At 36.4% G+C, this 18,849-nt stretch overlaps 1 protein-coding gene across 5 annotated transcripts in view; it reads left to right on the forward strand.

Annotated features, from left to right (window-relative positions):
* Positions 1 to 18,849, forward strand: part of LOC146133306 (ras-specific guanine nucleotide-releasing factor RalGPS2-like) — a 52,352-nt gene that overhangs the window by 7,241 nt on the left and 26,262 nt on the right. For 2 of the 5 annotated variants that reach the window (XM_083396845.1, XM_083396847.1), the window contains exons 1-11: positions 3,337 to 5,399; positions 7,587 to 8,243; positions 8,514 to 8,568; positions 8,781 to 8,892; positions 10,248 to 10,372; positions 10,628 to 10,764; positions 12,605 to 12,706; positions 12,910 to 13,044; positions 14,226 to 14,315; positions 14,714 to 14,806; positions 18,089 to 18,212. In XM_083396845.1, coding sequence (XP_083252971.1) covers positions 5,313 to 5,399; positions 7,587 to 8,243; positions 8,514 to 8,568; positions 8,781 to 8,892; positions 10,248 to 10,372; positions 10,628 to 10,764; positions 12,605 to 12,706; positions 12,910 to 13,044; positions 14,226 to 14,315; positions 14,714 to 14,806; positions 18,089 to 18,212 — 1,717 coding nt within the window. In that variant the 5' untranslated portion in view covers positions 3,337 to 5,312. Of the gene's footprint in view, positions 1 to 3,336; positions 5,400 to 7,586; positions 8,244 to 8,513; positions 8,569 to 8,780; positions 8,893 to 10,247; positions 10,373 to 10,627; positions 10,765 to 12,604; positions 12,707 to 12,909; positions 13,045 to 14,225; positions 14,316 to 14,713; positions 14,807 to 18,088; positions 18,213 to 18,849 lie in introns of those variants that run through there. The other 3 variants (XM_083396848.1, XM_083396849.1, XM_083396846.1) reach the window with 2 other exon arrangements.

The following is an 18,849-nucleotide window of genomic DNA, read 5'->3' on the forward strand; positions in this document are numbered from 1 at the left end:
GGCCGACGGCAGCTTAGGTTGTTGTCGGCGTGGAGTGTGCACTTTAAGCAGGTGATTTGGCTGGCAGGTTTTCAAGCTACGAATTGATTCCCAAACAGTCTTTCGCGTAGTAGCTGATTGAAGATATGCAGTATAAGCTAAGGAGAAGAGCGTCGTTTCGTTTAATTAGTTATTCTGGGGCTTTTCAGAAACAGTTTCAGATCGTTTATACCAGAAATATTTTGTGAGACTATTTCGGACATTCACAGCTGTCAAATTCAAAGTTGTGATAGCAACGTGTTGTTTGTTTATGTATATAGAGGTGTTTTGCAGCCAAACTGGAAGTTAGCAACATTTTTACTTGACGCAGATTTTGTCAGTACGTTTTCTGCTGGCCGCTCTATCCAACAAATGTATCTTGTATTATAAAATATTCAGTGCATTTCGTACTATACCTAGTACGTTGTATTACGGCCACGCAACTATCGACGTACGAAGATATTGATTGATAATACCTTGGGATATTACGGAACCCCTTAGGGAGCTATTCTGTCCTTCTTAATACGTCCCTAACAATATGCTCATGCGTGCTTTTTGCCAAGGCACAGGCACAGTGCTGTGAAGCCGTGTGCTCTCCATATAGGTTCGCCAATTTATTTTTGGCAGTGCTAAATGTGGTCTTATTGTTTTCGAAGCTGTCATTCACCACCAAATTGACCCTCTGATCTTTTGAAGGAGAATTTTTCGTATTGCGTTAGTTGCGTTTTGAAAACCGTTGGCCTTATTTTGTGTTGTACAGTACATGCAAAATATCAAGCCTTTTGCGTTATATGGTGATGAGTTTAGCGTCACAGATAACTAGCTATTGTGACCAGATTTCCTGTCACTTTCGCGTCTGTATAAATTAGGTAATTTAAAATAAGGAGCATAGCGATTGTGGTTGATGCCTATTTCAAGCTCAGATAATAATCCAGTGTTGTATGTAGTCGATGTCGTACGAAACAAATGGCTTAACTTTTATCAGCTGTAGTTCAAACATCGGATTAAATAGAGATACAGGTCACCTAGTTCCGTCGTCAAACATTAATCGCATCCTCAATTGCTGTGAAGTTTACACATGTATACTTATTCCGGTTATAAAGGTAAAAGAACGATTCTGTCTTGATTTTAGATTTTGGCGTAAAACTTCCAATTGCATTGTTAAAGGCCTGAAATGTGAAGATAAGTGTTGTTGTAAAGAAAGGTTTAGCACTTGAAATAGTAAGACGGGTAATAAACGTCAGTTTTACGAGGCGAGCAGAGTTTGTTTATGAGTTTTACCAGGCGGAGATAATTTAAGTTTATTGAATTACGGCCACTTCTGTTATTGCAAACTCTGGTGGCTGTTGCCAACAGTTCGAGTCGAAAACATAATAGCGACTTTATCAGTTTAATGCGGTAATAAACTTTAAATGCCAAACTCAGATACCAAAATTATACCCGCTTTGTCCCACTTATAACACTAAGCCAGGTCAGAGGTTTATGGGGAGATCGCATTGCTGATTTCCGTTGTTTGGTTATCAATTAAGGTTAAAGCTGACTCGGAAATGATTACAGCTTCAACTTTTATGACCATAAGGCTACGAACGTATCTAAACACTTGGCTATTATTTGAGAACCAAAGCGCGCTGTGAATTTATTTTGCTGTGGATTTACCAACGATCCGAGCAAAAACGCGGTTTACCTGCTAATAACTGCTGCAGCTCGAAACCACTCGAGGGCAAAGAAAAAACAACACCGTATGTTTGGCGTGTTGTATTGCCTCGTCGGCTCTTCCGTGATTTAGCTGTATGTAAAACATCTTTAGCCCATCAAAATGCATTCAGCGAAACCCAAAAAGTTATATTCGACGTCATATGGTTCTGGTGCTGATCTGATACCTATTTACGTGCTGTCTAAAATAGAAAACTGAACTCTATAACTTTAGTGGGCACCTCAGACAAAAACGTACATTTATGATCATTGGTTGTTTTACAATAACGATTAAAATATTTTTTGTATGTTTTAATAACTTTTAATTCATTTTTTACATCTGGAATAGACAACGTAAATCCCACTTATACAACATTCATAAATTTGTGGATAAGTTAGATATATAGTATTTAATTATTACACTTAAAAACGTTCAAAATTAATAAAAAAGGGTCTTTTTGGACGCCTGGACAGTGTCGCATTTAAAAAAAACGTCTAAAAAACTGGTTCCAAAATGTCACGCTGCGTGTTATATAAAGCACTTATAGGTAAAATATCCTGCCTTCGGACATAATATGCCAATTTCAGGTACAAGGATTAAATGTATAGGCCGTTAAGGTCGCATTTGAAATCTCTTTGAGTCATACACAACGTCACACTTGTAGTTTTTAATTTCCGTTCCCGACAAATATATCTTCTTGGAAGTCGAACTTGACTGTTTGCCGCTGGCAGACCGTGACGTAACTCGAAACTCATATGACGTAACGGACGCGTGGCAAGCGTTTTACCGCCAATATTTTTTCCGAAAAAACTGAATAAAATTTCGACTACGAAAAAAGGAGTGTTTTAGCGCTGTTTTAGTACATATGGTTTAAAACTTACTCTGTTTAAGCCTTACAAGTTACACAATACTTGTACAATATATATTGAAATATATATATAATTACTAAAAAGTAACATGTATGCCAAAATGCTGGATCGACCTAATTTGGGTACTATATGCAATAACTCTTGTATTTCCGTCAGCTAACCATTGTCAAAACTTGTAATGCACTGTAAAGTAAATGTCTCGTTGTACAAGGCGCGAAAACAATTACTTGAAGTGTTAATGTGCGACATCTCGCAGAGCGTAATTGGTCTGCGTTTGTTGTCTTCACGCCTGACATAAGTCAATTGCAAACAGACCTTCCAAATTCCTGCTACAAAGCTGCGTTGTGTGTGTCGTCGTTGAGAGCCTGTCCTTGGTAGAAGCTCAAATGGTTTGGAGAAACGACCGCATGAGACGGTCTTATTGATCCCTACTTTAACTATTTAGTTCACTCAGCTGTAGTTACTTGGACTTCTAGTACGATATATTTTGTCCAATGAGGTCAATACGACAATGTTGTTTTCGGAAGGTTTTTAAACGCGATTAACATAATGTTAAAGTTTTTTGTTATTAATTACCGGCTTAAGAAAGGCAACTTTTTTCACGCCTATTTGCATTTTGTTGTTTTAAATCTAACGTTCTTCAGGAAGACGAAAGCGAAATTTTGTGGAATACATAAAAACTATAGCCGGTTGTATAAAAAAATGCTTTGAATTGATACCAGCACCAGTCATCAGTAATTGTTTGCTTTTCGGTACAGCCTTATTGAAGCGCAACATTTGGGTCGGGCTGGCTACGTCTCCGTCCCCTTCGACAAAACAAAGCGGTTAGTCATCACTTTACAGAGGCACAGCAGGCAATGTGCTGTAAACAGCTTAGTGGTGTATAGCTTGCAGAAAGGAAGTAAGTGGCACTACGTATGCAGACTCAAATCACGCTTGTTGCGACTTACTAGCCTAAATTTTGAAAAGTTATTGCTGTGCGGCGTGCGCTAGGGGAAGCGCCTTATTATTTTACGCTAGCGATTGGGTTTTCTAAAATGCCCCAAATGTGGGTGTGTAGAGACGTTTAGTGGTACGAAGCCGCCTTAGACACCGCAATTACCAGGCGCTTTCCAGCACAGGGACATTTAAGAAACGTCTTCGAATCTGTAATGACCAGGCTTTTTCGACCACTTTTGTACGTGACACGTAACACCGCATTGAAAGGCCGTGTTTGTATTCGACTCATGTCTTTAATTTGGTCATTCGCCTGGTGGCTCTAAATTCGCCAGTTTAACTAAGTAGCCTATTGTTGGTAACATTGAAAAGAGATGGCTTTACACAGGACTGTTGACAAATGACATAAGTGCTTTTTACCGCTTAGAATTTAGGTTATATCGTACGATAAGTTAGTTAAGTAACATTACGGAAATTACGGAAATGTTTAAACTAAACGGCACTGCGAAATAAAATTGTTTAAAAGTCATGTAAGAATACATAGTATATTCAACCTATAATCTGTTTTCCGACGCCAAATTTGGCAAAACGCAGCATATTACATGACGCCGCGCTTTTAATTATTTTACCGGGGCTTTTTTTAAACCAATTACTTACCATGAATTTAGCCCTTACAAGGCTCAAACTTCACACAGGGACTTGGCAAAAAAAAAGTGGTCCAAGTTGTAAAGTTTACGATGCCGGGCCGCATCAACGCCGCTGCAAGGCTTTGCATGGCTGCATGCACGCTGAAAGCAGAGCAACAGTGTTGCAGTAATTTGCCCCGGAGGGAAATCCAAGTTTGCGTGACTGGGGTTTGCTCAAGCGAGACTGCACCTTGTTGCCATGGGCGCTCATGCGGATCGAAAGTTGCGGCAACTGAAAGTTCAGGCCTGTGCTTTTTACGCCAACGGTGATTTTTCTGTGCGCTCTACGTGTGACGCGGTTCTGCGTTCGCGTTTGTCCGTCTGACGACTAACCTTTTTAAATTTAAATGTCACACTTGCGTGAGTCATTCGGTTGCTGTTTTCTCAATGTTACTGCTGATGTTTATTTGGACGTAGCGTATAGAATCGTGTACGTGCAAAATGCGAGCGTGCATCTGTAGACGATGACCTATTGTGTTGAGTTTGCGTGCTCACTACTTAGTTCCTTTTTAACGCAGCATAAAATTGTTAAAAATATAAAATTAAGTAATAACTGTTTGGTATAGCAACAGTAAACTTGCTGGTTTATGTTTTGCGAGCTATGCCTAGTTGTCCAAGCCTTCATCATGTTAAACTGCAGGATTGGGAGTTCCGTGATGTATCACAGTTTAATTGTTATGTTATTTCTATTTTGTAAGTGTCCTCGTGGATAACATTTAAATTACAGTGGTAAATAGTTTGATACTTATATAAAGAATAAACCATGACTGTAGGTATATATTTTTGAGTACCCATTTTAATAACACAAAACAATATTGAATGATGAATTTTTAGCTGTGCCCAAGATTGTAATTATGTTTTTGTTGTTGTATTAGGTTTGTTTTAGTCATATGTCTTTTGGGTTAATTAGCACCTTAATAACAGCTTCAATGATGTCCTAAAATTGACTGAATGTTATTGAAAACATGTTTTATTAATATATGATAATATCAAAAAATATTTTTGTATATTGTCTTATAGATGAATTTGCAATATAATCCACTTTACATGTGCAATACTACTTAGTTTATATTTGCTTGCCATACGCAAACTTGCTACCTGACCTCAAAAATGTCTATAAATCTGTCATTTTCTAACAATGATGAGGAATTCTCCACAATACACCATCACAATGCTGTCACTGTTATGTTATCTAAAGTAAGTGACACCCTATGTTGAGCATGATTTTTTCCTTAGCTTCTGTCTTTTACCAGGTAACATTCTCAATATATATATTTTAAATCAACTTCTTGATCTGATTTGTGTTGTTCTATTACATTTGTGAGAATTGTGCAATGCATATTACGGCATATAATTATAACAATGCTTATTCTTTTGGTTTTAGGTAATAAAATGTTAAAAATTATTAAACTGCATGCTCATTCAAACCCTTAATCTCTACCTACTTCTCCATACACAAGTTATTATTTACAAATGTTCTTGGAGTAACCCATATTTAGCTCTTTTATTTTCTTGCTTTTTACATCTTGTTGTTAGACATGAACTAGAGACTGCATTGCAGTCTCATGAATTTTTTATGATACTGTTTCACAGGCCAACCTCCCAGACTCAGACTTGCAGTAGACAGTAGCTTACCTGTATTATTTGGAACTCAAGCTGCCGGATTTCTACCACAAAGTGAATTGCTTTTAAAGTCATTCATGTTTATGGTCCACTTTTACATGCAGTCCTTAGTATTAAAAGGGTTGTGTGGATTACAATTGAGTTATAAATAGGTTATGTCAAAATCATACTTAATGAAAAGCCTGATAGAAATATGTTATCAATAGTTACTTTTGTCTGCTGCTTAGATTGTAGGAAGTATTTTTTACATATTTATACCATATCTGAAGTAGTAGCCACTCAATTGATTTTAATTTGTCCTAGAGGTTTGATACAAGGTTTTTGTTATCAAAGTGGTAAAGTTTATGTGGTCTGCTGTTTGGCCTCCTCTCATTTCTGGAAGTAGTCTCACACAATATGTTTGCATATACTGGTAGAGATAAGACTCAGACTGTCAGTTCCTTGTTGTTTAACGTGGAGACATGATGTATTTAGGCTAGTGTTTTTCAGAATTGGTGTTTAGTTAGTCAATGCAGTTCATCTATCCATACGTTTTTTGTTCCTAAACTTAGTAATAAAATTAGGTAAACAGAAGTTTCAAATATATATTGAAACATCATGTGAAAGTTAACAGTCCAGTCGTTTAACTAGTTTCATTTGTGATGGACTTTTTAAACTTTCTAACTGGCACAGTGTAACAAGCTTTCTGACAGAAAAAAAAATTAAAATTTATGCAATTACTATTGGCTGCATTAAATCACATTTTAATGAAAACTAGGTTTTAAGGAAATTTTATAAGCTCTTGCCTATCTTTGCACAGCAAACAGCAATAATAGACAGGAAGTTAGAGCTCAATTATTGCGGAAACTGCAGTTTTTATCACTAAGCATTAATTTGTCAGTCATTTTGTTGATCTACACTGTAATAGTGACAGAAAATACTATTTAGAGTTCAGTTCAAATATTAGCTATAAAAAGTATTATGAGGGTAGTCGGACTAGTTCAAAGTATAAATTATTGAATTATTACCTTTATACTTGGTTTTGCTTTAAAAGGGCACCTCTTCTGAAATATTAGACACTGAAAAAGCATTCTTAAGTTGAGTTGCAGAGTTTAAACGGTTTTTAAGGATGTATCGGCACTCCGCTGTAGAAGATGCTGGTTTAACTACAGGCCTTTTGACACCTACACATCAAACAGAACTAGAAGATGAAGTTTTTCATACTACATGGTTTGATGACAATAGAAGCAATGCTTGCTCCCCTCCGTTTGCCCCTCACAAAGCAGAGGATGCAAGTCTTTCACTGGGAATTTCACACATGGCCCATGAAGATCAATGTGTGCTTTATGACTCACAAAGCCTTAGTGCTGCCACAATAGACAGGTTTTCTGAGAAATTGTCAGTTGCTGACACATTGCCAAGGTCTGCCCGTGCTGTTGTTCCCAGACTGCCGTCAGCCAAAGCGCACTTGGTACACATTTCATCACTTTATTTATGTTTGAGTTTGTTGTTTTTAGTTTCAATACTCTTGTATTTTGTTCCCTTTTGTTTGGTTGCCAGTCAAGCTTTTGCTATTGTCTGTATTGAAAATCAATGTTTATTGTTTACAATGAGTTAGGCTTTAAACTATTTATGATAGTTTAGTTCTTGTTTTATATACACTTACTGGTGTTTGAACAAAAATGGAATGTGAAATTTCAAGTAAATGTTAAAACTTTAATTTTGTTTTAATTTTATTATATGTATATTTTTCAATTAACACCATTTATTTTCAAATGACAGGCTCTTCCAGGGGATTTTCCTTCAAGCCCATCGAGATTGCAACATTTGAAACACCAGCCTCGACCGCATGGTCATCGTAGATGCAGCGAGGGCAACATAAGTTTGGGCGATCTCCGACAAGCCGTAAAGAAGCTAAACGCTCTGTCACATGTGCACCAGCCTGTGGCCATATCTCCATTAACCTCGCCTCCGATTTCATCTGTGACAAATAGTTTTGTTACTGTTGATTCGCCATCAAAAACATTGCCTAGAATTTTGCAGGCCAGTAATTACTACAACACAAACAACAACGAAACAGAAAAAGCCAATTGTGTTGACCCTTCTGGAATAAAAATTGTCCTAAATGCCCCGAGCAGTGAGACTTTAGACAAGGATACTATTCAAGGAAACTGCACCGAAAATTTGGATTATCACTCGCTTCCTAATTCACCATCACTTGCTAAACATGGACGTAACAATGGAGTTAAACGAGAACTTGACTTCAAGTATCCACGCATAAATTCAGCTCCACGAAAAAACAGTGTACCAAACACTTTTCTGTCGAAACCGAATACCCCTTATAACAGCAGTGAAAAAAGTCGATCACTTCCGAGGCATTTTACACCGCCACCTGTCAGTGGTTTAGTGCTGAGACAAAGACGCATAACAAGCGTTTCTGTGAGTATTTTTCATTTACGACTGTATTGTGTGCATAAGCTTCATGGACCCCCTTAATTGTTTCTTATTGAAAAATATTCTAGGGACATCTTCACATCAGTAGTTTGTTAATTTAAGGGTTTCTCAAGTATTAATAGGAGCTTTGTGCATATACAATGTTGCATTTATAAGATTTATTAAGTTACCAATAGCCTGAGCAAATTTAATATTACAAAAGTTTAATATCTGTGTTAGTGTCCCCAAAATGCAAACATAATTATTTTTTACCAGAATCCTCCTATATCGCACCACTCAAATTCATCTCCTGCATTTGACCGAAGTTTTGGTGAGTTTTTAAAATATTTTTTAAAATTCATTGCCTATTCATATGTGTATTTTAATGTAGTTATTATATATATATATTAATATATATTTTATGTCATGTCACTCTAGAATGCGATTACCAATGCAATATACTTTGCATATTGTATTGGCCCAGATATGTTTTTAAAGTGCTTCCCATGTTAAACCATTACCAAATACCCAATTTTTTATCAGGAAATAATTTAAACACATCTGAAGGGATTGTAAGATCAAAATCATTACTGCAAAAGTCTTCACCTTTTCTGAGACGTAGTCCAACATTGTCAAACCGCACCAGTCCATACAGGTATTGCAAAATATTGATGTCAAGTAGATAACTTTTCCATTGCCCTTAAGAAATTTATAATATCAGGGTTGTTCCTAAGCAAAAATTTACACTCGCCAGCCTGGCGAGCGGCTATCAATCAGCACTCGCCAGGACGAAATAACACTCGCCAAATTTGTTGGCACGCCGTCTGCAAATTTACGTCCTAGCGCAGTCATTTCTTGGGTTATCGTTAACCTGTCTTATGGTTTCTAAACGTAAACATTAGTTTTTATAAAAGTCTGGTCGTTTATTTCCAATGAAGCAGTGTACGCTTAAAACAATGTTTTTTTAGCGAAATATTTGTTGCAATCTTTAGTGAAAAAATAACGCCATTTTTTTAAAAATCCTCGCGCTCGCGTTCTCGTTTTTTCGTATTTTTATTTTCTGTGCTTGAAGGACGTTTCACCGCAGGTTGCTTCGCGCCACAAACAAAACGCCACATTTCACCTAACACCATAGTTACTGGTTGAACAGCAAATACTGACAAAATAGTCAAATTTACATCTAAACATTCATTCGAAAAGTTAACAACCACAAACACCAGAGGTTCTAGGCTGCGACGCCCTATAGTGGGTCATTTCAATTTCCCAATGTTGTCCGCAATGGTTCGGTTTGTATCTTAACATAATTCCCATAAAAAATATTTTTATCCCATAAAAAATATTATTTTTTAAGCTTTGTCTTGGTTGACCTGACCGCTATTAACTTAAAAGATCGCAACACATGGTTACGTAGACTAATTGTTAATTCTCAGCTGTAGTAGGCAAAAAGTAGGCGACAAAAGATGACGTCTTTGATTGTTTGCCGGTAACGATTTTTGTTTAAAACGGGACAAAGAGTCTTTATTACGAGCTTCGAACGTGACTTCGATTAACCTTATTATTTGTGTAGTGTTGAATGTATTTGCGTCTTGGTGTTTAAGGAAATAACTGGCGCTAAGTAATATTTCGCTTAGTAGTGGTGCTTAACACAAGTTGTGCTACACAAACTAATTAAATTTCTGGCGAGTGAGTGTCAATCAGCACTCGCCAGGAGCGATTTGCACTCGCATTGGCGAGCGGGCGAGTGCTTAAGCCCAACCCTGAATATGTAGAAGCTCATCAGAAAATAATTGTTAAATTTATACAGCCTTTGTTAACTCACACCAACCCCATAATAGATTTTAATATGTTACAAGAAAAATAGATTTTATAACATTTCAAGTAGTTATTCCTAATACATTAACTATATGTTGGAGTATACATAGCAGCACCACTAAACAAAACAAACGGTATAAACTGTTATAAAAATATGCAAATGATATGTTCTTATTCTTCAATTTGGTTGTACGACAGAGAGTTGGAAGGCGTTGAAGCCTCTTCATCATCAGAAACGGAAAAAGTCACTCCCCCACCCCCAGAAGAGGTTATTTTCCACCTTCCCCCAAAGTCTCCAGCAAGCAGGGTTGATTTTCCTACAGGTAGAATGGATTGCAATGGTATATGTAGATATTTGCAAATATTAGGTCATTCTGAATGGTTTACTTTGTTGTGAATATTAACAAAACAACACAAAATCAAAGTAAACATCATTTTGGAGATAAAGTTTAAATAAGTATATACTATATAAAGTAGTATTTTGCTGTCTGGTTTATCTTATACACATCATACATATTTACTAATGAATTGTGAAACACACTTGCCATGACTCATATTGCCAAATACTTTTCAAATAGAAGTAAAATCACACAAGCGCAGCAAATCTCAGGGATTAACTCGCAAGCAACGCTCATCTGTGAGTTGGAAACCTGTTCATGAAATGATGACCAACCACCAGTATGAGGGACACTATCACAACGATACTCCTGAAGAAGTGAGTGCGAAAATAGGGCTTCTTGCTTCTTACTTGAAGAGTCTTGAATAACACGCCATGTGGTAACTTTTGACAAACCAGCATGCATTTGACCAAAAACTGTTTGAAACCTAACAGCTGTCACCAAATAAACACAAACAAAAAGTTTAAATTTTCCTAAAAGACCAGACTGAAATTTTTTTCTCTTTGCCTCTAAAAATCTGTAAAAATACACACCTGTAGTAGATTTTGCATAAAACCTTTCCAATGGTCAAAAGGGTTCAAAATACTGTATAAAGTGATGTCACAGAATTAATTTCCCAATAAGGCAACTGTTTCAAATTGCAGTTGCATAATTGTAACATGTGGATCTAACCAATACGTCAGTGAGTGGGAATATGTGTTGAGTCACCAATGTTGAAAGCTGATATATTTCAATACACAAATATCTGATTGACCAAATTGTTATATTAAGTTGTCAGTGTCAGGAAAGGTTACTATATATTATATATTATCCTGACAATTTTTGAATGTAAGTAAGAAAAGGTTTTTAACAGTGTGCTCATGTCAACATAGACAAGATTCTATAATATATATGGGCTAAAACAGTTTTATGTTGCTCACCTGCAGTTATGGTAAAGTATGACAGTTTCAACCAAAATTTAACCAAAATATTAGATCCACTGGTAAGTAAATGGTGTTTTCTCGGCCGTCAAATTTATTTAACTTATGTTCATTCAAACTACTGACCAACAATTCCCTAAATTAAAGCCAGTTTATTAGGATGTTTTTGTAAAACTTAGTTTCCTATTTCCTAATAAACCCTGAATCATTTTTGTTTTATTAATAGATATTTCCGAGAACGGTTGAATAGAACTCTTTCATTTTGTAAAATATATAGTGGCACAAATCAAGAACTATGTATAATTGTATACATTTATGTGATCCTGTATATAGTGGAGGATTTTGAAGAGTAAAGCCAATTTGGATTTTTTTTTCAGTAGTTAAGCTAGAAAGCTATAAGAGAAATATGCATACTTTTTTTTCACACATAAATTTGTTCCACAAATCTGATCAAGTGTATTACTCACCAGGAATGATTGAAGTGAAGGCATGTACAATCAGGTGCTCTGTTACAGATGTTTGATAACAGTGTCACAATTGCGCAGCTTGTATTGACAGTAGCATTGTCCCCATAGGAGAATTTATCCTTCTGCCTGACTGATTAATACTGTAGTGTAGTGTAGTAGTGTGAGCTAGTATGTGTTAATCCTTAGATTTCCAACACAGTAAAGTGTGTACTCTATAGTTGTGATCAAGATTACCTGGTATAATTAATCTTATACACAGTGACACTGACAGATATGTTGGCCTGCAGTAACATTTGAAAATATGTTATAAGAATATGTAGCATATATTGTTGGTTCATAATGCCCAATATTGGTCCAGGATGTTACAACCATAAAAAAGATTTGACACTGATAAAAGAAAGGTTTAAACATGGGTTTCAAAATATCTCTGTTCAACTGAATAACATGTCATAGTTTTAACACAATTTTAATGAACTACAGGCTTAACTCTTTTTTATATTTTTCTCTTTTTTTTAAGTTTAAAAAATGAAAATTATTATATCCAACCTTAAAACTAGCATGTTCTAGTATACTAGAACAGGTTTCTTATCTCTAATTTTACCTTAAGTCAGTTTTTGTCATTTGAGTTACATACGCTGGAGTTTAGAGTTTGTTTAGCAGCTGTTGCCTTTTATAGATTTTATAGTTTACCTTATTAAACATTGTGGTTGTCATTTTCTTAATAAATGTACATCACTAATTTAAAAAGTAATATTATTATAATGCTCCAGGTTGGTGGTACTGAAAATGACGGAAGCATGCGAGTTCCAAGAATGAAGAGTTTTGATGCTGTTGTTTTTGATGTCCTTAAAGTATCACCTGAAGAATTTGCTGTAAGTACTAATGCGATTAATATATATCTTGTATGATAAAAAAAATTCATTTTTTAAAGGATCACAATAGAAGGTAGTTGCTCTTCTTTGCTGCAGTATAATATTGCAGTTAGAAACAAAGAGACAAAAGTGCTTACTCCTAAAATTTTATTTTTTGCAGGCGAGATTTTCTAATCCTATGTTGTCTTGTATTTTTGCTTTAGCGCCAACTGACATTACTCGACTTCCCAATTTTTTGCGAGATTAAACCTGACGAACTGAGCAGTTGCGGTTGGACAAAAAAGGCCAAGTGGAAGATCTCACCAAATGTCTGTGCATTGACTCAGAGATTTAATCATGTAAGTTTTAGCAATAAAATAAACAATTTTTAATGTCGAACTAACATAAATAAAGGGCTGCATGAAACAAAATCTGCATTCTGCAACTTCAAATTGTTTGAAAACAGTGATTGAAATAAAATTCGGCGCTTTAACTTTGAATTTTAGTGCATGTATAGTATGTTTGTTTTTTTATTCTTTAAGATTTAATGTTTTTTTTTATAATAAAACTTAGCATAATTAGCATTTTGTTGCCGTCGTGATCTTTTACTAAGACTCAAAGCATTGTATGTCCTATCTTTACATTCACACTAAAGCAGGGGTTCTTAACCTTTTTTGTATGTTTTACCCTTTTAACAAAGATGAATATCAGATTTACCCCCAATATAAAAAACAGTGCTCATTTATTCAAAAACTAAAGAAACAAATTAGATCAGTTATATTTAGTGTGATGGCCTTGCTTTTTGGCAACGAGTTGTACAATGTCTGGTTTCATGGTACTGTTTGAAAATATTTTCATGCACAAAACACCCTGGGGAATTTGAAGACCATCCTCAAGAAGATATGTAAATCCAAAATCCAAATAATTTTCCTGGTACTTTCTCTTCTTTTGGGACATGCTATTTTTAGACTAAATTCTAGGTTATTTTTACCGCTTAAACGCCTTAATAATCACTAGGCTAAAAATATCAAATAAACTAACCTGGCCAGCTAAGCCCAGTGACAAAAGTAGGCAATCACATGTATAACCAGCACTGAAATTTTAAGAGGTGTACTAAATCTTACAGTTATCGCTACTAGTTAATAAAGCACTTGAAACCAGCTATCGCTCAACTTTCTAGGCCTAAACAGCATAAAAATTAAACTTAAAACACACTGTTTGCCGCAGACACGTTACCTAAATCTATGCTGTGACTGCCGAAAAAGCTTAAACAGCAATTTAAACAGCAAATGACGTAACAATGAAGTAACTACAGAGATAAGAATATTGCTAATAAACTTATCAATAGGCCACTATCTAGCTTCTAATTAGCATTTAATCTAAACTAGGAAATTATGTTACCAAAACCTACAGCTTATTATTTACCCCCTGAAACGATGAAATTTACCCCCAGGGGTAAATTTACCCCAGGTTAAGAAAGGCTGCACTAAAGGTGCCAGATTTAATATAATTTTTAACATTATTGTATTTTTAATTCCAGACTAGTTTCTGGGTGATCAGAGAAATTCTCAACGCTGGAAGCGCCAAGGCCAGGGCAGAAGTCCTGACTCATTTTATAAAAATTGCAAAGGTGAGACTTGACACTTTAGTTCTGCCGCGAAAGCAAAGCAATCTTGATATAGGCCTGGAGCAGTGCTTCTCAACCTATGGGTCGCGACCCAAAATTAGGTCTCTGTTTGATTTGGTTGGGTCGCTGACCGCAGTAATTCACATGTTTTTTACTAATTGAGATTGTTTCTGAGTAAGATTTCTCAATTAGGAAAATTAAGGAAGCAATACAAATAATGTATAGTTATTAAAATTTGAAATTATTTATGCTAATGCATAGTTTGGAAAAAACAATATACTTTAAAAGTGCTCTGCGTTTCCTGAAGCACTGTATGTTTCCAGCTATTACTCCAGTTTTAGGTGTTTTTTTATAACGTAGTGTTTGCACACAGTTCCTGTAAATCAATGTTTTCGTCATAGAAACTACTGGAACTGAGCAATCTCCATAGTCTAATGGCAGTCGTCCAGTCGTTAAACAGCTCGTCGATATTCCGACTGTCGAAGACTTGGGCGGTAAGTGGACATCACACCGTTTTTACAAAAGTGTTTTAACTCGTTCGAACTACCATAGGTTTGAGCATCATGCCCTAGTAAAATGTTTTGAAGATATTTTTGTTAAAACAGGTCGACGAATTTGTAAAAACTTTTGTTTCGTTTTGATATATTGTAAATAGTTTACATTAACAGTTGTTTCTTGGAATCAAAGCTGTTACAGTAAGGACCCGAACCGAAACACTTTCACACTGTAGACATAAAGCCTTTAGTGAAAACATCGCTGAAATCCGCGACTTAGCTGAACCCCTAATCTCGTTCCGTTATACAATATGATGTCGGTAATTTTTTGTGATACCATATTTTGAGTGTAACTGTAAATTCAATGTATTTGAGTCCGTTTGCTCGGTCATTGGTAAACAGCCGATAAAGGATGCCCATCCCGCATTTTCAAGGTTAATTTCATCGCAATATTATTAACACGCCTTCACCACAAACACTTCAGCTTGGGCGGAAGTTTAACTAACCGTGGACAAACACAATCGTGCCTGTTCATCTCCTTACATCTACGTCATACGTTAACGTGCAACGTTGTCAAGTTTCTTATTCCAAAGAGGCATTTTTTCCAATACTCAAATATCTCAAGCGCTCGTGAAGTATAAATTGCGCCTTCACTTTGTTTTACAATGATTCCGTGTAACATACAGTGTTAGCAGCATTTTGGTGACCGATTGTAAATAAACTCCCTGCTGGATAGAGAAACGCTTAACTAATCTTTATTTGCCAAAACGATCGCTAGAATATCATGTGTTATACCCTTTTAATTAAGCTATGGTTTACTCTAAACCGGTTTGATGTCGGTTGTGTGCATTTCTTAAGTGACACCCTTTGAACAGTAAGCTTGACTAATCATTCTTTCGCGCCTGACAAAAACTTCCCTATGGGAACAGAAATATTTCACTGCTATTTCAATATTAACACAGCTCGTCATTAGTCAAACCTTGCCGGTTTGTGACGCAATTTTGCTTCGAGAATAAGACGTGACCGGGGGTCGCGGGGGTTGACTTTAAGTCTAGTCTTTAGATTAAATGTTGACACAAGGTATTTTCCTAAAAAAAGAGGCTTTCTACGACTTTTAGTCGGTGCGAAGTGCGCGATGACCTCTGGTGGTCAACAATTGTTGCACTACTTTCCGTTAGGTGGCGCATTTAAGATAGTTTCTTTCGTGGATTTAGGACGTTAATTTGATATAGAACACGCTAGTTTGAAATTTTGAAATTGTTAAGGTTCTTACGTAGTCAACCATAATATAAATAGTTTAAAATGCCACATACAGCACTTACAAATTGTATACAGAGGTAGTTTGGTTGATTGCGTTGTAGAAGTTATTCGACTAAATCTATTTTTTATAAATGCCCATTTGTCTGCTAAATTTCTTGTTTAATGATCCAGTAAAACTCTTGTGTTGTTCTTGTTATATTACAGGGGTCATTAAACTTTTTAAAGAGCCGGATAACTGTAACTACTAAAGTTCGCGGGCCGGGTATCAAATTTTGTTTTGACCTTAATCTGATTCTTATTAAGCGTATAAACATAATAAATACAAAACCATATAATAAGCTTTATAAAATTTTGAAGATCTTTGTCCCGCGGGCCATAGTTTGGTGACTACTGTTATCGCACTTTAGCAAAAGAAACCTCTTTATTTTATATGTTTGTAGCTAATCGATGTACCAAGGGATTTTAATCCTATTGCTTAGAAATCGCGTTCTACACGAAAAACGCGCTAGCAAGGATAACTGTTTGCTAGTGATCGAAAGAACGAGCCTTTTCATTTGTTATCCTTGCTAAGCGGTCGTACTTTGCCGGGCACGGACAACAATGACTGTGAACTGCACCCGGACCTTTAGAGCCGCGTTGGTTTTCTGTGTTGTGGCTTTTGACGCTTTGGTAATCCCACAAGCGTGACTTGGGATTAGCTTACTGGCGCTTAGGCAGCACTTTAACCCCGAGTAACATTGTTTTTACAACCGCAGACGCGTGGCCGGGCAAAATAGTTCCCGTTTGCATTTTCCGTCCATCGGTTGTTCCAGAAATGTTTAGAGAGATTGATTGTGGCGCTTCTATCTGTAGCCAATGTTCGGTTTATTTGCGATTCATTTGCTTTTGTGCTTGTAAGTCAATAGTTTTTTTATTGTCGACGCGCCTTATACCGGCACAACCTTCTTTTCGAACATCTATTAACGAGCAATTCTTAAAACCAATGTGTTTCGACTTATAAAATCTCATTAGCAGTGATCTTCTTTGAGATAAGTTAGCAATATAGATTCTAGAAAAATACAGACTTGCTGATGGGCACTGGGCATCATACACAATTTATATTCTTCTGTGTCTTTATAGTCTTTAGTTCGTCGATTATTAGTTTTCTGAAGGCACACAAGTATTTGCAACACAAAATAAAGTTTAATTTACCAAGATCATACTCAACCCTTGTTTTAAACTTATTCTCTTTAAAGCTTAACTGCTCACGCCCCAAAACTTGTTTCCTTCCGTTCATTTGAATTAAAAGGCTGTTTTTTTGGTATTTCATGATTTTCGATCGATCACTGCTTTTGAGAACTGTTGGCTGCGGTCGCGCCTGACGTGGCAAGGCCAAAGTTCTTCCGTCACAGAACCGAAAAATCTCGTGACCTTGGGTGTCTGGTGACTCTGGGCGTCTGGTGACCGTGAAATCGTATCTGCCTGACAATTGTAATTTGCCTTGGCTCCTTCTTGTTGCTGTGATCTAACGCCAAGCCAACAGATCACAATACAAAACGATTCCGACCTTGCTTCCAAGACGAAGCGACCGAATGCTTGGTAGCCGTCGTCGCGTAATTGTTTTTCGATGTTCATTCATTGCATTTCACGCGAAGCGCGCTACTGAATACCCTGATGATGTTATTAGGCTTCCGAGAAATCAGTTACTAAACATGTGTCTGGCTCTGGATGTTAAGGTTATTTTTTTTTCTATTTTGAGATATGTTGTATAACTCCCTCAATGGTGTAATTTTTGGCAACTTCATTTTTTTTAGTATGAAACCAATTGAGGTCACAAAGTGAAGATTCCTAAAACATGAGCGTTTACAAAAACCTGTAGAACCCAAGCGAATTCGTAAATTTTGCAAGTGGTAAACTGACTGGACATTATTAATACAATTTTTTAAATATGACGAAACAATTTTGCAGGCTTTAGGAATACAGTTTAAAACCAAGCGACCCTACGTGGTATTGCCTGCAATTTAAACTCTTTTCACATTTCAGCTTGTAAACAAGCACCACAAGACCCAGTTCGACCGCTTGCTGGCGCTAGTGAGGGAGGACGACAACCGCTGGGAACTTCGCAGTCACATGGACGCCATTAAACTGCCCTGCGTGCCTTTCCTCGGTGAGTGTAATTTTTTTATTTCAGGATAAACGTATTTCAGATCGGCTTAAATGTTTTCCCACCTGTTTGGCATTAAACTGTTGTGAGTGTTTTCAAAGGCCGAGTTTGTGGCATGTCAATTTGGCTTGTTCGAAAACGCGACCGTTTGCTAAACAATGCTTTTTTGGTTCATGTTGGTATAGTTTCATGAGACTATTGTGCTTGCGAATTCACCCTTTGAATATAAGCCATTTTTATAGTCATCAATGCAAGTTGCACTGTTTGACTTTTTTAAACTATGCTCGAACATCTGCAACGCAAATAGTGAAGAAGAGTTTTTTAGCTGTATAGCGTTTCTAATTTGCTCTGTTGTTTTGCACTCAGAAATGGATTGCGTAGATTTGTTGAGTATTTCGCCTCGTGCCTTATATTTGGCTTCGTATTCCGGGGATTAACTTTTAACGTAGTGTGGTACTCCGGATTTTGGAAAATGCCATTGGGATTTACGAGTTTTTTTCGTGACCACGTTTCCTGTAGCTCAGGGGTTTACCGCGATCGTGTTAATTTTTTTTTGCTTTGCCTGTACCACGGTAGGCAAGTTTTTCAGAGATGACGTCATAAATTGACGTCACAATACAAATAGACTTATAAATCTGTT

This window comes from Ascidiella aspersa, chromosome 9 (assembly GCF_963924565.1).
Source record: "Ascidiella aspersa chromosome 9, kaAscAspe10.2, whole genome shotgun sequence".
Lineage (NCBI taxonomy): Eukaryota > Metazoa > Chordata > Ascidiacea > Phlebobranchia > Ascidiidae > Ascidiella > Ascidiella aspersa.